General features: G+C 31.1%; 1 protein-coding gene across 1 annotated transcript in view; it reads left to right on the top strand.

The window, feature by feature from the left end:
• LOC119828501 (neuroendocrine convertase 2) overlaps nucleotides 1-19,495 on the top strand; it is a 46,231-nt gene that overhangs the window by 13,279 nt on the left and 13,457 nt on the right. The window contains exons 2-6 of the mRNA XM_038350669.1: nucleotides 7,329-7,433; nucleotides 9,799-10,033; nucleotides 11,387-11,424; nucleotides 12,165-12,241; nucleotides 14,698-14,786. Of these exons, the coding sequence (XP_038206597.1) occupies nucleotides 7,329-7,433; nucleotides 9,799-10,033; nucleotides 11,387-11,424; nucleotides 12,165-12,241; nucleotides 14,698-14,786 (544 nt within the window). The remainder of the gene's footprint in view (nucleotides 1-7,328; nucleotides 7,434-9,798; nucleotides 10,034-11,386; nucleotides 11,425-12,164; nucleotides 12,242-14,697; nucleotides 14,787-19,495) is intronic.

Consider the following 19,495-nt stretch of genomic DNA (forward strand, 5'->3'; position numbering starts at 1 on the left):
ATGATGTGTGTTTAATATGTTCCTTCTAAAATGTCGATTATCACTACCCAATATAAAACAAAGGCGTGTCCCGCGTCTGTTTGTTTAAAATTTAAACAATTTATTTATTAATTCAGCTTGCGTGTGTTGTTACATATACGTGGAACTCTCCTGATAAGTTTAAAAAACCTGTAGTAGGAGAGTTCCCTCTTCCTCAATTGAAGATTACATGTTTTTTTTGTTTATTTTCTTTCGATTAAATGATTTTACTGTAATAAATGGAGAGAATACATATAAGAGTAAATAAATAAATAAGATAAAATAAATAAAAAAAAATAATAATAGTAGTAATAATAAATATAATTTATATAAATATAAATACTCATATTAAAATAATATAAAATAATGTTTAATTTGTAACTCTCGTGCAGTGCAATTTAGTATTTTTAATATTTTTTATTAAATAATTTACATTATCAAACGTTCGGCGTCTTCATAAGTTACACTTTTAAGCCAGTTGTGAACTGTTTTCTTACAATCCGCATAGGATATTGTATAAATTTTTAAGATTCTATTAATTTTATTATGTAATTTTATTGACTGAGAATGGAATTGTCTAGAAGCAAAAAGTGTTTTTGTAGTGTTTGTATGCATGCATTCTTAGATATTGAAACGACGAAACGGATTTTGAGCGATTTTATAGATAGAGTAATTCAAGAGGTTTATATGTATAATAACATATATTGTAGTACTCTGAATTTAAAGCGGGCAAAATCTAGTATAACATAATTCAAGAACTTATGTTATTTAACTCATGTTAGGACCAAACTTCTCATAGAAGCAAAAGTTATCAAAAAGTACTAACGAAAGTTCGTAACATGTTCGTAATGTTATAGCAATGACAGTGAATAAATGATGTGAAATGCGAGCTTTCTGCTAAATTGGATGTGACTTTATGGAAAAACTGAATTATTAAAACAGATATTTGAAGGAGAAGTACAATTTCACTTGAAAAGTTATGCCCAAAACCTATTCTTTGAAGAGATATACTGCTATCAGTTACGTCTTACTGTTATTATTGTTTTTGTATTATTATGAAACGAAATAGCAAAAATCTAAATGATTTTCATGTTTGCAATACTATTTTATAATGTTTCCAAAATTATGATATCTAAACATAATTAAAAAAAAGCTATTCTATACTTTCCATTCTTTTAACAAATTCGAAATTTCTATCCTCCCACAATATAGGGCAAAGATTCAGTATCATCATCATCATCATTAGCCCATATATGTTCTCACAGCTGGGACACAGGTCCTATAATGATTAAAACCACGCTGGCCAAATGCGGGTTTGGCAGATGTATTATGTTTCAGTATGCGAAACAAAAATTACTTTATAATTAATGCGTTTCATGCTCACACAAGAGAGCATAGTAATCGTGACGTAATCGCCACGGGTATAATTAATCGTATCTACGGAACATTAATTCTGTTAAGCTCTCGTGACATCTTGAGAATTCCTTCATTTATTATCTCAGCCTAATGAAGCGTCTCGAGTTACTTAATTGTGTGCAGAATCACGGCCGATGGCTGTTGGAATAGCAAATTAGAGGCGAGCTGTTGACCGTTACGATTTTTTATTATGACTAGGGAAATAATCGTGCTGGTTGTGAAATGTGTCCTATAGAATGTAATATATGTTGTATAGATAGAGTACAATGTAGTATAAATAAATTCTGAATAAATATAGCTTTTATATGTATTCAATTGTAATCAAAATTTGAATAAAGCTTATTCCATCAAAATTTTCTTAGAGTAGCAATTTTGTGATGTTATACAAAGAATCAAGTATACAAGCATACAATTTAAAAACAAGTTTGCAAAAACTAATAAAATTTTACAATAAATCTTGATCATGAATTCTATTAACAAATTCCCATAATAAACAGAAAAATCTGTTCATCATTTAACTTTTTATGGCAGAAAATTCTTTGAAGTTAAATTTAATCCTGTTAAAAATTTTGAGCATGATGTCGCTTGTCAGTTTCTTTCATCTACGCAAAGTTATGAAAATGTTCTTAGTCATATTTCATCCACGCTTATTTCGAAACTGATTAAACTTGATATAGCCGAAAAATTGAAATGCTTAAAAAATATATCAACCTTTTGATGGTTTATAATTTATAATTGTTATTAGCCTTGACAAGACACAATTCAGAAGTAATTTATATCGAACTAGCTATTCGCCCTGACTTCGCCCGGTGGCCGCCCGCCTTTGTCACTCAGTGAAGATGCTTTATATCGGTGAAAAACTTTCAGAAACCTGTGGTTTGTATGAATACATTACAAACATACATCCAAAAGTGTACTTTATAATATTACTTGCCGCTCTTCCCGACTCCGCCCAGGTTGACCCGTGTTAAAAACTAAACAAAATATGTCAGTCGCAGATAACGTGGTTTCTATTGGTAAAAGAATTTTCAGTTAAATCTTTTCTCTTTATAATATTAGAGTAGATTATATATTATAGCATATATAACAAACTGTTTCTCACAGCTTAGAACAAATAACTCGCGCTTTCATCTGCATTAGGAATTTATTATCACGCTTTTGATATTTTTCTTAGCTGCAACTCTGTTCCTATTGGTCGTAGCGTGGTATATTTTTCATTCTATCTGCTACTCGAAGTTCCTTGATAAATGAATATAAAAATAATCTTTCAATTAGAACCAGGAGTTCCTGAGATAAGTACAATCAACCAACCAAAAACTATCTCTTATCATTTAGGGGTATGAAAAATAGATGTTGGTCGATTCTCAGACATACCCAATTTCAGAGGAGTTCGGTAACTAACTTTGTGACACGGGAATTTTATATATAAGATTATTAAAGAATGGTGATACATTTTATGTATTTCAATTGATGAAAACTATCTAAGAATTTAGTTCCAAACCCAGTTCAACCAAATTGCCCTCGTTTCAAATAGAATGGACTAAATAAGTTTGACGTCTGATATTTGTCCAGCTTCACTCGAATATAATTTAGTTAATCTTCTGTCTGCAGTCGGAAGCTATAAACCGAATGCAGATCATGAGTTACACAGTAACATTGCAAGATGCAACCATATAAAGTGTATTTTATGGAGCAGTTAAATTTATTTAAAGTAATTGACTGTAATAGGTGTCGTGACGATAGCTCACGCAAGTGTGCAAGAATTAAATAAAATTACATTGTTCTAGATAGGTACTTGTATGTTGCAGTCATTAAAGTACTATTAAAATAATATTGTAAATGTGTTTTGGCCTTTGCCTGAAGGTTGCCTGGCAGAGATGACTTGAGCCATCGTTGCAACAGCTTCTTTTCCTTCTTTGCTTGATGCCATATTCTATAATGGAGAATGCATAAATAAATAAATAAATACATCATAATGCGTTCATCATTTTCAGACTAAACACATTTTTATTCGCTTCTTTACTCTGGAACGGAAAAGTTGAAAATTACCTCTACAAAGAACTTCTTTGTACACCGTGAACTTTGAAAACAAGTTCTTGCATCTGAAAGGCGGAATTCATAACTATGAATAAGTAAATGCAACTAGATGCTTTTTATTTTTATTAAAAATACCGTCCGCGGTCTTCATTAAACTCTCTCATGTATTTGACGTATTTTTCTGCCCATTACAGGATTCTTAATCAAGTAATTTCATTACCAACCTGTTAATCAGTTATTTACTGAAAACGGACTAAAAATTACATTTTATTTAACCGATTTTGTGCAACACGGTTTTCACACTTATAAATAAATTAAGAAAAATATAAATCAGAATCAGAATGAAATAATAGATCAGAATGTGACCATTCTATCATATTTGGTACATTATTCATTAAGAGTCAGTAAGTAGTATAATTTATTAGGTTATCTTTTCAATTATCAAGCTTCTTAAATTTAACAATATTAATTCGGTTTATATAACTTTTGTTGCAGGGAATAATTTCTTTAGATATACATAGCCAAATAAATATTTAATTTCATTGTCCTTATGGCCATTCATTAACTAATAACATAAGTAGTATTAATTTTTATTTTCGAGGGTATCTTTGATATCACAAGCGCATTTAAGAAACAGAATAATTTTGATGTTCATTGCTCGTAAATGTAATAGCCACTTTACTGTCCAGTAATAAAGATCGTTTTCATTCGTGCCTAGTCTTAAGTGAGGCTCAGTATACTGCGGCAATAAATCCAAGCAAATTGCCGTAGATATGGGGGCTTTTATACGCTGTTTAGAGAGAAACATTTCTCGCCAACGCACTGCATTTCATATGTTTTAAAAGTAGTATAGTAATTTTATTTATCTCGATTTGAAAAACAAAATTAAACTTCTGCGACGCATCTTTGTTAGAAGTTTAAAGATAATTTCTGTAAAATGTTATAAATTGTAGTAACGTTAACTTTCAACACGAACATATATCTTATATGTACATAAAGACATTTCAGTATTAAAGGTTTTGTAAGCTTGAGTTGACCTTTGCCTTTTTTAATAACATCGTAATCTATAATGGGCGAAATATTATACTTAAATGTCAACATCACAATGTCCCTAATTATGTTGCTACGCCGGATAATCGTAGCGGTGTGCGTAGTCGCGTAGTTCTACGACATGTAGAAAAGTTGGGAGCAAGGAAAAGTATCTAATTTTTATGACCTGATGTCTAAATACACATACATTTTATGATTAAATATTTTTAAACGTATCCTAAATAATTTTTTTTGTGTCTTATTTTCTTCGTTAGTGTTAAAATAAATAAATTAAATAAATAAAACGTTGTACATAGCTATGTTTACTACTGTACAAATGTGATAGTGTGTTTGTTTGTTTGTATTTCACTATGTTAGCTTTTTCCTCCTTTTATTTCTATTGTCGCTTTTTGTTTGTTTTCTTCTCCTTAAGTTGTATAAAATTATTTGATAATCCTTTTTTGTATATATGTATAATATGACCTCATTAAAAGTTTATTTATTTTGACTACAGTCTATAAGTATATTTAACAGAATTTTTCCAATTACCTTAATTTTTGCTCACCCTCCTCTTCAAAATGTCTCTCTTTTTATGTTATATGGTAGTCTGGAAGAGATCGCTACCTAGCGATAAGGCCACCATTTGTGCATAATGTCTCTTTTGTTTTTATTTCATATATGTCTTTTTTTGTAAATGTTTGTGTGCAATAAAGTATAAAATAAATAAATAAATATTTCAGATCGCAACTGAACCATTTTATAATATATTGTTTGTCTGTATATAGTAGGGAAACTCAAGAGAGATAAAGGTTACTTTTTACCGAGGTGGAACATCTTCATGGGTCTCTTTGACTGCACAGCAAAAGTCGCATTCGAAAAGCTAGTAAATATTATCATACATACTTCATATATATGGTACTACTTCAATATAAAAAATACGGCATACCGATCGTTCCAATAATTATTTTTTAGCATCAGGATATTTACAATTTTAAAAATCTGTAAAATATATCAATACTCATACCATGCTACTTTGTAAATTAGTAAAAAACATGTAATTTTCTGCATAAACTCAAAGAGATCCTCAGAAATTACAGCTTTTAAACGTATGATGGCGTTTTGTAACAAGTGGGCAGTACACGTCTGCAAGAGAACTATTGTATCCGTGCTATCAAACATCTATTGAATTTCACATGCATGTAGTTGGCATTGATTTGTAGCCAGTATGTGGCTATTTACTCACGCCGCAGTATAGCTATTTGTTTCATAGAACACTTGATTATGAAACATGTATTGTAATTGTTCTATTTTTTGTTTATAACAGTTTTATATTTTATGAAAAGACAACGAACGAATAAATGTAGTATGTCCTTGTGTGACCATTCTTCAATATGATATAATTTTTGTATATTTAATGAACTATTATTAAAAAAGTACTTTGTAAATATACATTTCTTCATTCATATGCGCTATCAAGTTATTTATTACTAATTAATTTAAAAATAAGTGTTACGTATGAATATAAACACGAGTTAAATATATTTGTGTACAAGAATATTAGAATAGATTCATAGCTCCGAGCGGAATTTTAGTTGTATTCAGAGTCTTTTGTTATATATTTCTAGGAAGACATTGTGAAAGACGCTTTATGCCGAGAATGCTGTATATGTCGGGAGATTATTTTATTGTTCGAGGCCTTGTAACATGGTGGAATTATCGGAATTTTGTATGCTATAGAAATGTCAGTACGCACATAGTAATAAAGGTTTTAGTTCAGAGGAATACGCATTGAACCAAATAAGGGCTACAATTTAATATAAAAATACGTATCTTTTTCTACCTAAATTGATATAAGTTGAAATTCCATATTGAGATTGTCAAGCGTGTCCGCTTATTTTTCATTATTTTAAACATTATAATTTATGTATTGCCTTACTTGTGAACATTAATTATTTGAATGTTCTTATAGTAACTTAATCATAAGATTTTTACAAAAGAGGCATTGAAAATATTATACAGGGATTTTTCTAAATAAATACCATCATAAATTCCAAAAAACGAAACCATAACCCGTGTAAAACTTTTATTAAATCGACTTAAAGAAATAGTCAATTCGATTGTATTTTTTCGTAACATATAAAAAATACATTGTGTTGCTTCATTTCGGTCAGTTAAATCTTACTTGAGATATCTGAGGCTCTCACATGAGCAGATTAACACAACAATTGTATTTTATTGTACACACAAACAAAGTTATTGGACAAACAGATTGTTTCACGCTTTGTGGCACAATTTGATTGTCCAATAACAAACCGAGTTGCCGAGTTTCTATCTGCACATTTAGCACAGAATTCGATATTATTACAGGAAACCGAGTAAATAATATATTCTTGATACATGGCATACTGATTTGGATATGAACATGCGTATACGCGTTACTGTAAAAATTAGAACTAAAGTTTAGATAAGTTTTTTTTTTAAGAACGTATGTAGGACGTACGTAGAAAATACCAAAGATTTTACCGATGGAATTTAAGGAATTAATCTTTTAATTATAGTCTTGCTGCTACATGTTTTAGAGAAAACGCTCATAAGTGACCTGTTTTCTCGCACTGGATACGGAATAGCATAACGATTGTGATATTATTCTAAAATCATTGTGATTTACTATTCCGTTTCCTAATATCATCATTAATATCTATTCTTCCGCATTGTCAGTGTCATATCGCTTAAAGCGAAAAAACCGCCCGTATATTATTATATCATGCATTGAATAATTTTCATTAATTTGTCTATGTGTGAATGTTTAACAGTTAATCTTGTTCCAGGTTCTCAGTTCCAACACAGAATGGCATTTCGCGCACCGTGGGCTGCCGCACGCGAGACCGCGCCGTTCCATATTGCACACACGACTCTTGAAACGGCATCCTTTGGTGAGCAAATACGCACTTTGCAATATGATAACGCATTTATGTACGAGTAACACGTGAGTGATGTGATACTTTTAAAAAGTTTTCGTCTGTACGTGGGTTGGGCTTAATCCTGTAGTTAACGAAATGTCAATGTGACATATAACTTTGCACCCGTTTTGTAATTTAAACGAATGATTATTATATAAATATAGGATATTATATTATCGGATTAATCATTACAAATGTTATAAAGAGAAACTTGTCGACTAATTTTCATGTTTTGTTACAAATGGGAACTAAATGTTACTATTTACCAAATAAATAACGTAGGCTGTAGGTAATATGACTTATATCCCTGGTTAACGCGCTTGATATGAATATAAATAAAGAATAATAATATATGTTTAACCCACATACTTTGGTATTTATTTCGGTATCATTATACATACATTGACGATAAGCATAGTAATTTACACAAAATTGTATTTTATCAAAAAAGATGAATTGAAAGACTGAGCTAGATTTTTTACACAATTTATTGAGACAGATAGCTTACAAATTGCCAATACAAAGAAAATTGTATGTGAATAAGGTTTGATGCTTTCGCGGAAATAAGTTTTTAAACTTTATATATTTCTCGTCATTGTATACATTAAACTATATACATCAAATAAAACAGGTAAAAGTATATAGAATGAGATGGGAAAAAATTCAAATTCAAATTCAAAATATCAGTAGTAGATTCTTTAGGGTAATCTTAATGATGTACTCTTAATATAAATCAAATATTAGCTCTGTGTTTTAACCGACGTACCCGAAAACTAAAAAGGTTCACAAGTTGACTATGTTTATTTTTTGGTTTTCTTACTCGATAATTCCGTGGGTTTCAACCGACTGGCGATATTCTTTAGTGTTTTTTAAAATATCGTTATCACTTGGTCCCATTTTAAAACCTTTTTAGCAGAGAAGAATTGTAATAAAAAGAAAAACATAAAAAAAGGTTTGATTGTTTAAACTATTCCTGAGTTAATATCAAAAATGTTCGTAGCAAACACAAAGGATTCCTCCGCAAATATCCTACACTCTAACATATAAAGGATTACGTACGTGAGCATTGAACCAGTTACCGCACAAAAGGTTCACGTGGATTGTGGGCATTCCACAATTTACCTGAACAGACGAGTGGGTACGGGAGAATATGTGGTTATATAAAAATATTTCTAAAGAATACATCTTTAGAAATATTTATATATAAATAACGAAAATTCGTGCTTTTGTTTAGAAATTATAATAGACTAGCTTTTGACCGCGGCTTTGCACGCGTTGAATTTGGAGTCATTTAATAGATATTATACATATAAACCTTCCTTTTGAAACAGTATATCTATAAAAAAAAACCCCATCAAAATCCGTTGCCTAGTTTTAAAGATTTAAGCATACATAGGGACATATGGACCGAGAAAGCGACTTTGTTTTATACTATGTAGTGATATTATTAACTGACCCGGTGAACGCTGTTCTGCCTTACACTTCTGATTTAGGGGTATGAAAAATAGATGTTGGCCGATTCTCAGACCTACCCTATATATACACAAATTTTATGCGAATCGGTCCAGCTGTTTCGGAGGAGTATACTCCTTCCTATAGGAAGGAACATCGTGACCGTGAAAAAGGACAGATTTGATGGAAAACGTTATTCGATCTTGTCTCATTTTATAAACGGTCGTTTCCATAAAAATTATAATTTTGTTTCTTTTATAAAATATTACGTTAATACTGACTCAATGTTATCTAAAGGTTATTAAATTAAATTTACAAAAATTTTTACGAAAAATGTATTTTTTATAAAATAATCAAACCGACTTGGAATCCACGAATAGGCACTCAAGAGCAGAAATAATTGATTTAATTAATATAAGTGCTATCCACTCATCTATTTGAAGTCAGTGCCAGCCAAACCAAGTGTCCAATAGATAGGTATTTATGTAGTAAATGCCTACTAAGAACCTAGTAATTGTGTTACTATGTAAATGTAATATGAAGAATATATAGTTACTTCATATAGTAAGTAGGTAGATACTACTGCATATTTGTCCTACTTCCTTTCCTACTAATATTATAAATGCGAAAGTTTGTGAGTATGGATTTATGTGTATGTGTATGTTTGTTACTCTTTCACGCAAAAACTACAGAACTGATTGCAATGAAATTTGGTACGTAGATAGCTGGACAACTGGCACTCATAGGCAAGTTTTTATCCCAATATTCCTACAGGAATAGACTTATGCGGGTGAAAACGCCAGGCGTACCTAGTATACATATATATTTGTATACAGACATCCTAGCAAATAATTACAATAGTTAAAAAAAAGTTTTCAATCAATAGGTCCACACTGCGGTACAACAACCGGGTTTCAAGCGAGTGAAACGCGGCTTTCGCGCCCTCCGCCTCCCCGAAACTGTACCAGCTTCTGAGCCTCGCGACCCATACTTCCCTCTTCAGTGGTACTTGAAAAATACAGGACAAAATGGCGGGAAACCAAAGCTGGACTTGAACGTGGAAGCGGCTTGGGCGCAGGGCTATACGGGCGTGAATGTTACTACAGCTATCATGGATGATGGTAAGAAATGTGTTGTGTGTTAAAAACGTAATTTTCTTCTATTTTTACAATGAATAATTTTTATACAATTTCGTAGTTGTGCTTTTAGTTGATGAATAGACTTGAGTACCCTCAAACTGGGATAGTATAAGAAAAAGACTAAGAAGTTTCATGATTTTCGAGTGAAAATCTTCATTATTTAGTATATATAGTACAAACTTTTTAAATCAAGTGGATTTATATATGTATTAATAATATGAACATGATTAAAAACATGTTTGTTCAATAAAAAGAGGTATAATTTTATGAAAAGTGGATGTAATAAGGACCACCGCTAAAGAAAGTAACGCACTAGAAAGTAAAAATTGATATTAAATAAAGCAAGAGGTTTACATCTTTCTCGCATAATAATATACAGAATTAAATTAAATAATCAAAACTAAATCTCTACTATATTCTGTATAACTTTTTTTTTGTTTGGATATGATTAATTTATACAAGTATATTTGTAATAATATGAAGCTTAGGAATTTGTTTCTTTGAACTCGCAAATATCAGGAACTACATGATTTATTTCAAAAATGTCCTAACCAGCGGATTTGTAGGTATATGAACCCTGTGTTTTTGTGTGTATAGGCTATATATTGTATACCACGACAGGAGCCGAGAAGTCTGCTAATTATAAATAAAGAACTCAAGAGGAAATTTAATGTAAAACCTAAATATAAATATTATTCACCTAATAACAAAATAAGCGGTCACTATTACAGTTAGTTTGTTTACTGTTGATTCAACTTATAATTGATTGAATTATGAAACAAAAATACCTAAATATAAATTACGTACAAGACATGGATATGATAATTAATTATACGTTGTGTTGAGAACGGTCGTATGTCGAGTGTTGCTATGTGTTTAAACCGTGACATTATAGGGGGTAATCTCTGAATCTACTGAACCGATTTTCTATTAATTTTATCAATAGAAAACCACGTTATCCGTGAGTTCATCTAAATACATATTACTCAAAACTGATTGACTGACGTAGTGATCTATCACCGCACGACCCAAACCCCTGGACGGATCGGGCTGAAATTTGGCATGCCGATAGATATTGTGTCGTAGGCATCCGCTTAGAAAGGATTTTTATAAATTCTAACCTCAAGGTGATAAAATAGGAGATGAAAGTTTGTACTATGAAAATTTATTAAGATCTTGCGGGCGAAGCTGCGGGCGACAGCTATATTTTATTTCGTCTTTATGTAGGGTTAACCCAGACGACGCCCGGTGGTTTGGGTGTTTCCAATTTCATATATGTATATTTACGATACAAGTTGCTTTGACGAAAAACAATAATGTACAATGTTTTTGCAGGGGTTGACTACATGCATCCAGACTTAAAATATAACTATGTAAGTATGAAAAACCTTCTGTAACTCAAAGGGAATTAACAAATATCTGCCGTAGATAGTAATAAATTATTTTGATTCTCAAAATAAATGTATTAGGCTCAAAAATAGCTACATTTATTAGCTTGAAGGTAGACGCAATTTTGATTAATTGAGGTATGGAAAATATACCTACCTTAATGATAATTTACTAACTCTTAAGAAATTTAATGTAGAAACAAATAACGAGTCTCATTAGTCTAATTTTCTTTCATTTACCAAGATTACCTACCTCTGGATATTATCAGTCTCGAATTTTAAATGGAAAAGCTTTATTCATTAACCAGAGATATTAGGAGGTCTTGGGTTTAAAGGGTGCTTGAGTTTTAATAACATTGCTTAAAATATAATCAGTGTTAATTAGGTTTGCGATTTTAATCATTAGATTATGTAATATGAAATAGAATTTTCTAGAATAATACGATTCTATATAGGTACATGATCTTTTACGTTGAAAGTATTGAAAAGATATATTATAACAATGGAGTCCTCTTTTTGGCTGTACAAATTCGTGAAAAAGGATCTTTATAAAACGTAAAAGTAACCCAAGATAATGAACTTCACGATATTTTATACGATTATTTAGTACGCTATATAAGCCTCTAATATTAAAATGGGAATTTGATTAACTCAATTTGATTTTATACCAGAATATAATAGCGATATATATATATAAATAATGGTATAAATTATTATGTAATTAGAATGCTGAGGCGTCGTACGACTTCAGTAGCAACGACCCTTTTCCATATCCGCGGTACACTGACGACTGGTTTAACAGGTATGTTGTAATTTTTTATTCACTTGTTACACCGAAAGCAAAGTACACCGAAAGCAAATTATAGATTTACTCGGATCATATGTGGAAGCTAAGTCTGTCACTTTAATAACACACCATGACAATTCACTTAGCCAATACAATCCAATTGTCATTGTAACAAAATTCATGTTCTTCAAAAACAGATCGGAGACATAATGGTATCCTACATGAATTATAATTGTGTCTTGATGCGCTATTTCTCTGTATTTTATTGAAACACCGCATGATATTAGTTCTCCAGAGCAATTCATCATCGAATCAATTGAATTAGATGGTGTTTTAATGGTACAGCATTAATCATAAATAATACGCTGACTACCAGTTCTATCAAATCATTCCACCTCAAACCAATTATCACACATTGAAGCATTTTGAAGTTAGTAGACTTCCAAGTTTGCTAAATTCAAAATCTTATCTTAAAATAGGTTTCCAAACTAGGGTCCCATTCCGCGACCCAACCCTGGATGGAAACCTATAAACTAATGCAGACTCTGATCTATATGAGCCAAGCTTCATCCAGATCAGATGAGATCTCAGCTAAGATTAACAAACATCTTTTAAAACTGTCGTTACTATTAATATGATTTCATCGTAAGGCCGTATTTGAAGCCACGTCTTACGTTGTATCGTAGCAACTTTTAATTGTCCTTACTCTCTCAAGCAATCCTGTAAATGCTTACAAGTACTGTTCTTACTTTAATTGTTATCTTATCTTATCTTTTATATATTCTCATCTTGTATCAGCAGGTATCTTGATGCAAGATTCTGTATCGATTATCCGTCGATATATAGAAAACTTACTTTTCTATTAATATTTTGTTACGTCAATTATCGAAACTTTTGTGAGGTTTAACTTCGACGATGAAAAAATAATTAGATCATAAATGAATTTAATGTTTTCGTGATACAATGTTAGATGAGACTTCGTAAAAATTTGGGCCATCAATTTTAACAGGAAACATCCTAAGGCTGCTTAAATGCTTAAAAGTTAAACGAGTTTCTGATATAAAAACTAAATGATCACCTAGTGTTTATTCCTATAAAATAATTATTTTAGAGTAAGTTTTACATGTTTGCACAGATCAAATCATATACTGGCTTAGTACACTTTATATTAATAGTTATTTTTAAATTTGTTTAACTATAAAACAACGAACAGTGACATAAATCACGAATTAATTGCAATTTTCATGACACATCCACAGACCACTTGAAACTAAAACAATTCTGGACTGTGACAGAGCTAACTGAATAAAGACAGTTCGAGAGCACGATACAGATTGCTAAATAGTTATTCCATAATTAGTCATTACCATTTCAAACTAAATTATCTATTCTTTCGTCCAAATAACACTAGTTTATAATTTTCTCAGCGGGCAGTAACATTGAAATTTAATCAAATAAATAGGAGTTTGTTGCTAGTCAGTAGTAGTTCAATTAGTCTTAAAAGGTAATAATAAGAAATTGTCCAATATCTGAAACTTATTTAAATTATAATAAGACAACGTGGATCTTACTTAAAATTTTAAGAGATTGAAAACTGCGCTGTCTTATCTTAGACACTTTGAAGAACTTTTGGATAATTTAACGATTCCTAATTAAATATAAGGTTATTGAAAATTTATAAAGTAATTGTCAGCAATTATCAAAGAAATATATATTAGTATACGTACTTATTTAATTAACAAGTCTGCTGTATGTAAAGAATCTTGCTAAGGATAATTTTAAGCGTTTTGCAAAGCAAATATAAAAACTTCGGCTGCGCAAAGTTAATTAAAATTATATCAGCCACGTTTCACCTTCAATCCTTATAATTCCAATCTTTCCATCACGCACTTTTAGGTCTTTTTAATTAAAAAGTATTGGAATTCCATTACATAAATTCTCCTGTCATGTTGGCTTAAATCCTCTTGTGGGAATTGTTTTAAACTTTCTTAGATATACAAGGTGAAAAATGCGACCTCACCCACGTTAAATGAGGAAAAATATTCGCAAAAACTCATTTTTTCTCCTATAATGTGAAAGTACTTATGTTACGTGATTTATATTGACAGCACTCGCACTAAGATTGGCACGTGCGTCAGTGTGAATACAATCAATCGTAGTGAATACAATCATATATAACATATTTGATAACGATATAAAAACGTATGCATGTTTCGGTCAAAGACCGAAATCGAAAAAGATCCTATGAATATGGCATTTCTTCATAGCCACAACGCGTCGTGGTTATTTTCATTAGAGCTGGTTTAGAGCTGCACTATGAATTTTGTGTTGTGGTTCTTTTACTGTGACAACAACGTGTATTTAGGTTTTGTTTTTTTTTCACAATGAGCGATGTCGGTCGTTTAGTCTGGTATATGTATAAGATGTGGCGTTAAAAAATGTTTGAGTTTGTAATCATAATTTTATTCTAGCCATGGAACTAGATGTGCAGGCGAGGTTGCAGCCGCTCGCGACAACGGTGTTTGTGGGGTCGGAGTCGCCTATCATTCAAAAGTAGCTGGTAAGATCTTTTCAATTGTTTAATTGATTTCTATATTATTTCGACGCATATATTGTAGTGTCCCTTATCAGTGACTTCCCGCCATGCGCCATCACGGTCCAAGTACATTCGAATTTTGTTCAAAAATTTCTTTGTGTTATTGGATTGTAACTAAGAATTATATTTATATTTTAGTTCTTAACTAAACAAACCACAAAACATTAACGACCACAAACATTAATGTTATAAAAAGTAAGTAATTGAAACTCTTTGATGTTTTCCAGTAGACTTGTTAATAATATAATATACTAAGGCCAACTAATATACAAGATTAGTTACCTTCATCAATAGCAGTATTTTAAGATTCTATTACTATTAGAATATAAATATTCATACAACTACATTATACCTACACACACTTCTATATAAAGCAAAAATCCGAAGTGACTTTGTAATTGTAAAATAATATAATAATATATAATAAATGATAATCATACAGTGAGTACATAATCCATCAAACGTATAGGTACACTTACTGATCGAAGTAGGTTTTCAGGATTGAAACAAAAATAAATCCTCATCAAATATTGAAAATGCCACAAAGCTCGGCACGGGGCCGTATCAAATATTGTATTTTGCGAGACAAGCCTACGTCAGAAAAACCTTATTTGTATGAGTTATGACATGAAATCCTCCATGAAGGTCGTGCGGGTATCTTTTTGGCGCGCAGGTGTAATTTCAGCGAAGTTTTTCCCGAGTTATGTTCGGATATTTCGATTATACATATTTAACAAATAACGAACACGGGCGAAGCCGGGGCAAACATAGCAATATTACAAAGAAGATATTTTTGGTTTGTTTTGTTATGAATTAACTCTAACTAACTAACTTATCCAATTTTAAATCTTCTTTTACAATTTTAAAGCTACATCCGCACCGAGTAACGTAGTTTTTATCTTAAATAAACCCTAACACCACCGGAGCAACCGGCCAGCAACTGATAATTATGAAGTATTTTCTTTATTCAGATATTTTAATTTAAAATCTAAGGTGTATTTGAATAGTTGTAATAGGTATTTATCTATTTGATCACTTCTGTAGTACGTTTGTTTGCTTAAGCTAGTGTTTATTTAGGTTTCAAATAGTTCCATTGCTACATTAAAATCCTTTGTTATTAAAAAAAATACATTAGAAAACACCAGTATATAAACCAGTATCGTAAATTACTATTAGCATATAGTACTGTTTCAAGACGAAACATCACTAGCAATTCAGCTAGCTTCTGAGATGAAAATAGATCGATCATATTACGAGAGTACTTCAAGCGGCAGAGTTTTTATCGATACATTCAAAAGGTCCCACTCAAACAATATCTGAACCATTGGCGCGCAACGATTCGCTTTTAGAGACAAGCATCGAATATATCGCAAATTCTCAATCTTCTAACAAGAATACCGAATACGATATGTAATAAGTTAATGGTTATTTATTATATTTTAAACGTTTTACTTAACTGATGTTAAATAATATCTTTAAATAATTTTGTTTAATGTTTATCGATTCGCCCCTCTTTGTCCGTGGTACATAATATCTAATGTCACTCAGTGAAGATACAGCTTTCTAATGGTCAAAGAATTTTTTAAATCGTTCGAGCAGTTTTTGTGTGAACAATACCAACATAGGTACGTATAAAACACAAGCGTTTCCTCATTAGTTTATATAATTATAAACTAAAACACCAAAACAATCAGGACAAATGATTAACAATACATAAATAACATACAATAAATGACTCTGATACAAAATTTTAATTTTTGTACATGCAAAATAGATACAAAATTCAGACATAAGAATCACGTAAATGCTCTAATATAATCTCGTTATCTCTTAACTCCCAGAAAAGAGGATAAAATTGCTAACAAAAATGTATAAAAAGTCCGATAAGCGTCAATTTCTTTTTGTTGTTGTCAATATTGAACTTTTATAAAGCATTAAGGATGCCATTAAGGATTTACGTAAATTTATAGTCGTATTGATTTATTTCGTTAGCAACGAGATTTTGCTTGTTGCTTCTTGAATGAATTGATCTATTCTAAACAGTATATTAAATAGAAAGACTAATGAAAAGTCTTTTAAGTGTGGAATACCAAGGAAATACCTATTTAGGTTAATATCTGTTTATGTTTATATTAATTCGAATTATTATCATCAAATTGAGCTACTTATGTAGATACGAGCATGATGAACATACCTCATTTTACGTGAAAGCTTTAAAGAAAAGTAGATAAATGGAGATGATGCAAAGGCCATTAACTTCACTATAATTCGACCCGACACCGACATTAAAATATTGTTTAGAGTGATTTTTGATATATTGGTATCATCGAGTTTTGTTATACGGCTAAAGATTCTTAGTTTTGAAATTGTTAACTGTTAACTACCATCTTAACAAAATTGTCATAGGGGTTACAGGTATGAAGACACTACTGCTTCTTCTATAAACACTATCTATCTATATTTATATCTATCCTATATACACTGTAAAATTTGAAACTTGAAATATTCTAGCAATTATTATAATATGTGTATACTCGTTAAATATTTATTCATAATAATATTGTTTAGTTTAATATCAAAAGTTTCGAGCAAATTCAAATTTTGTTTCATTACGCGGCTCTTGGTTGGCCTTTTGAGATGAAAACTGAATATGGGCACCTTTTGCATTAAATTATATCATAAAATTATCATATTTATTTTATTAGGGAGATATAAGGACACCTGGGACTTTCAATTGCCCGTAGAATAACAGAAATAGACAAAGTTTTTGAAATGTTTTGTCTTCGTTACCTTCAAAATATATTTTTGCTTTTATGTAAAATAATATGCTAATATGTACTTTTCGCAAGTGTTTCTATACAAAGGATTTATGTACCTCGCAAAGTAAATTACAGTAAAATATAATTTTTTTTACAGATATTCGCTTCATTTGTATCGTCAAAATTTGACATTTTACCTTCCAAAAGTATGTAGTTTTTCTTTGACGTGACAAAATAGAAGGAGACTATCGTTTTAAGCAGGAAATTACAAAAGATAAATAGAAAACAATCACTCGGGATGGAGACATGTTAATACGTTTTATATTTTAAAAAGGAAATGATCAAAATATATGATTCACTGCAGTAAAAAAATAATAGATTAATGCATGATACTTATGTATGCTAAGCAGATACTAGTTGACAAACATTATACTATAAATTTGATATTATTGAAAAATATCACAGACTAGCGGTCCGCCCCAACTTTGACTGTGTAAATATATAGCCTATAGTTTCCTTTATAAATGGGATATGTAACACTGAAATAATTTTTCAAATCGGACTAGTAAGTCCTGAGATTAGTGCCTTCGAACAAACAAACAAACTCTTCAGCTTTTTAATATTAGTATAGACATACCTACCTCAAAATGTCTCTTTTAACGATTAATCACCATATTTATAACACGACCAATGATTATTATTTTTTGTCAAATTGTTATTCTTCAAGTAAAATAGTGATTTATTTAACTATAATAATAAATACATATTCAGTACGATGGTATGTATACATGTGTGCGTGCGGGCTTGTGCACCAACAGAGTTGGTCGAGACCGTTGATTCGTCGATTGTATACATGTGTGCGTGCGTCACATAAACTTTTGCAGTCTCTTTAAGCATCGCAGTTACACGTGCTGTTTAGTACGTAGGTTATGAGTTATGTACGTATATTTATATTGCACATACACGAACTTCAAACAAGGGAACGTTATGAGGACTACATCAGCTAAAAGCGTGTTTTGTATAAATGTCTTTAGACTTAAAGAACATCCACTAAAGCGAAAAAAAAAAGAAAAATCGCCTTAGGATATACGCTTATTACATAGTGTGTAGAAAAAACAATGCTAAGAATTAGATTTCATAGTAAAATAGAACAGATACACTCTTAGCATTTTTATAACAATTGAGATAAAAATGCTAATTAAACTTCTAATTAGAAACCATACTACTATAGGGCAATTATTTTGATATTATTGTCAAATTATACTTCAAGCACAAGTAATCTAATTGTGATTTATATTCTTTGTATAATCAATAGATATTTAGTAATTAGTAATCGCTAATTCTTATTTATTTGTTGTTTTAGCAGTGGTGGCTCAGTGGTGAGAACCTCGGACTTCAAAATCGATAAGTCGGGGTTCGAGACCGGGCGAGCGTGCAGGAATTAAATTGATTTTTCAATTTATCTGCGCATGTGGATAACATCACCACTGCTTAAACGGTGAAGGAAAACATCGTGAGGAAACCGGCATGTCCAAGAATTAAAAGTTCGACGACATGTGACATCTGCCAACCCGCACTTGGCCAGCGTGGTGGATTATGGCCTGAGCCCTCATAGGAGGCCTGTGTCCCAGCAGTGGGAACATATATGGGCTGATGATGATGAATTCTTATTTCTGATTAAAATACGTATTTGTGCGTACGCTACCAACTATACCAACCAACACCGTTATTACCAGACCTCTACGACAACTAATATAATACTCATACGATTACTTTGATTGTTAATATATGGGCGTGCGTCATTTTAACTCTCTCAGTTCCCTTATACATAACTAATGTTATAGACCGGGAGATGGTGACACAAATTACTAGGTCATTTGTACCAGTATGGCGGTTCTTCAGTGGTCTAATTAC

The sequence above is a fragment of the Zerene cesonia genome, chromosome 8, assembly GCF_012273895.1.
Source record: "Zerene cesonia ecotype Mississippi chromosome 8, Zerene_cesonia_1.1, whole genome shotgun sequence".
Classification (NCBI taxonomy): Eukaryota; Metazoa; Arthropoda; class Insecta; order Lepidoptera; family Pieridae; genus Zerene; species Zerene cesonia.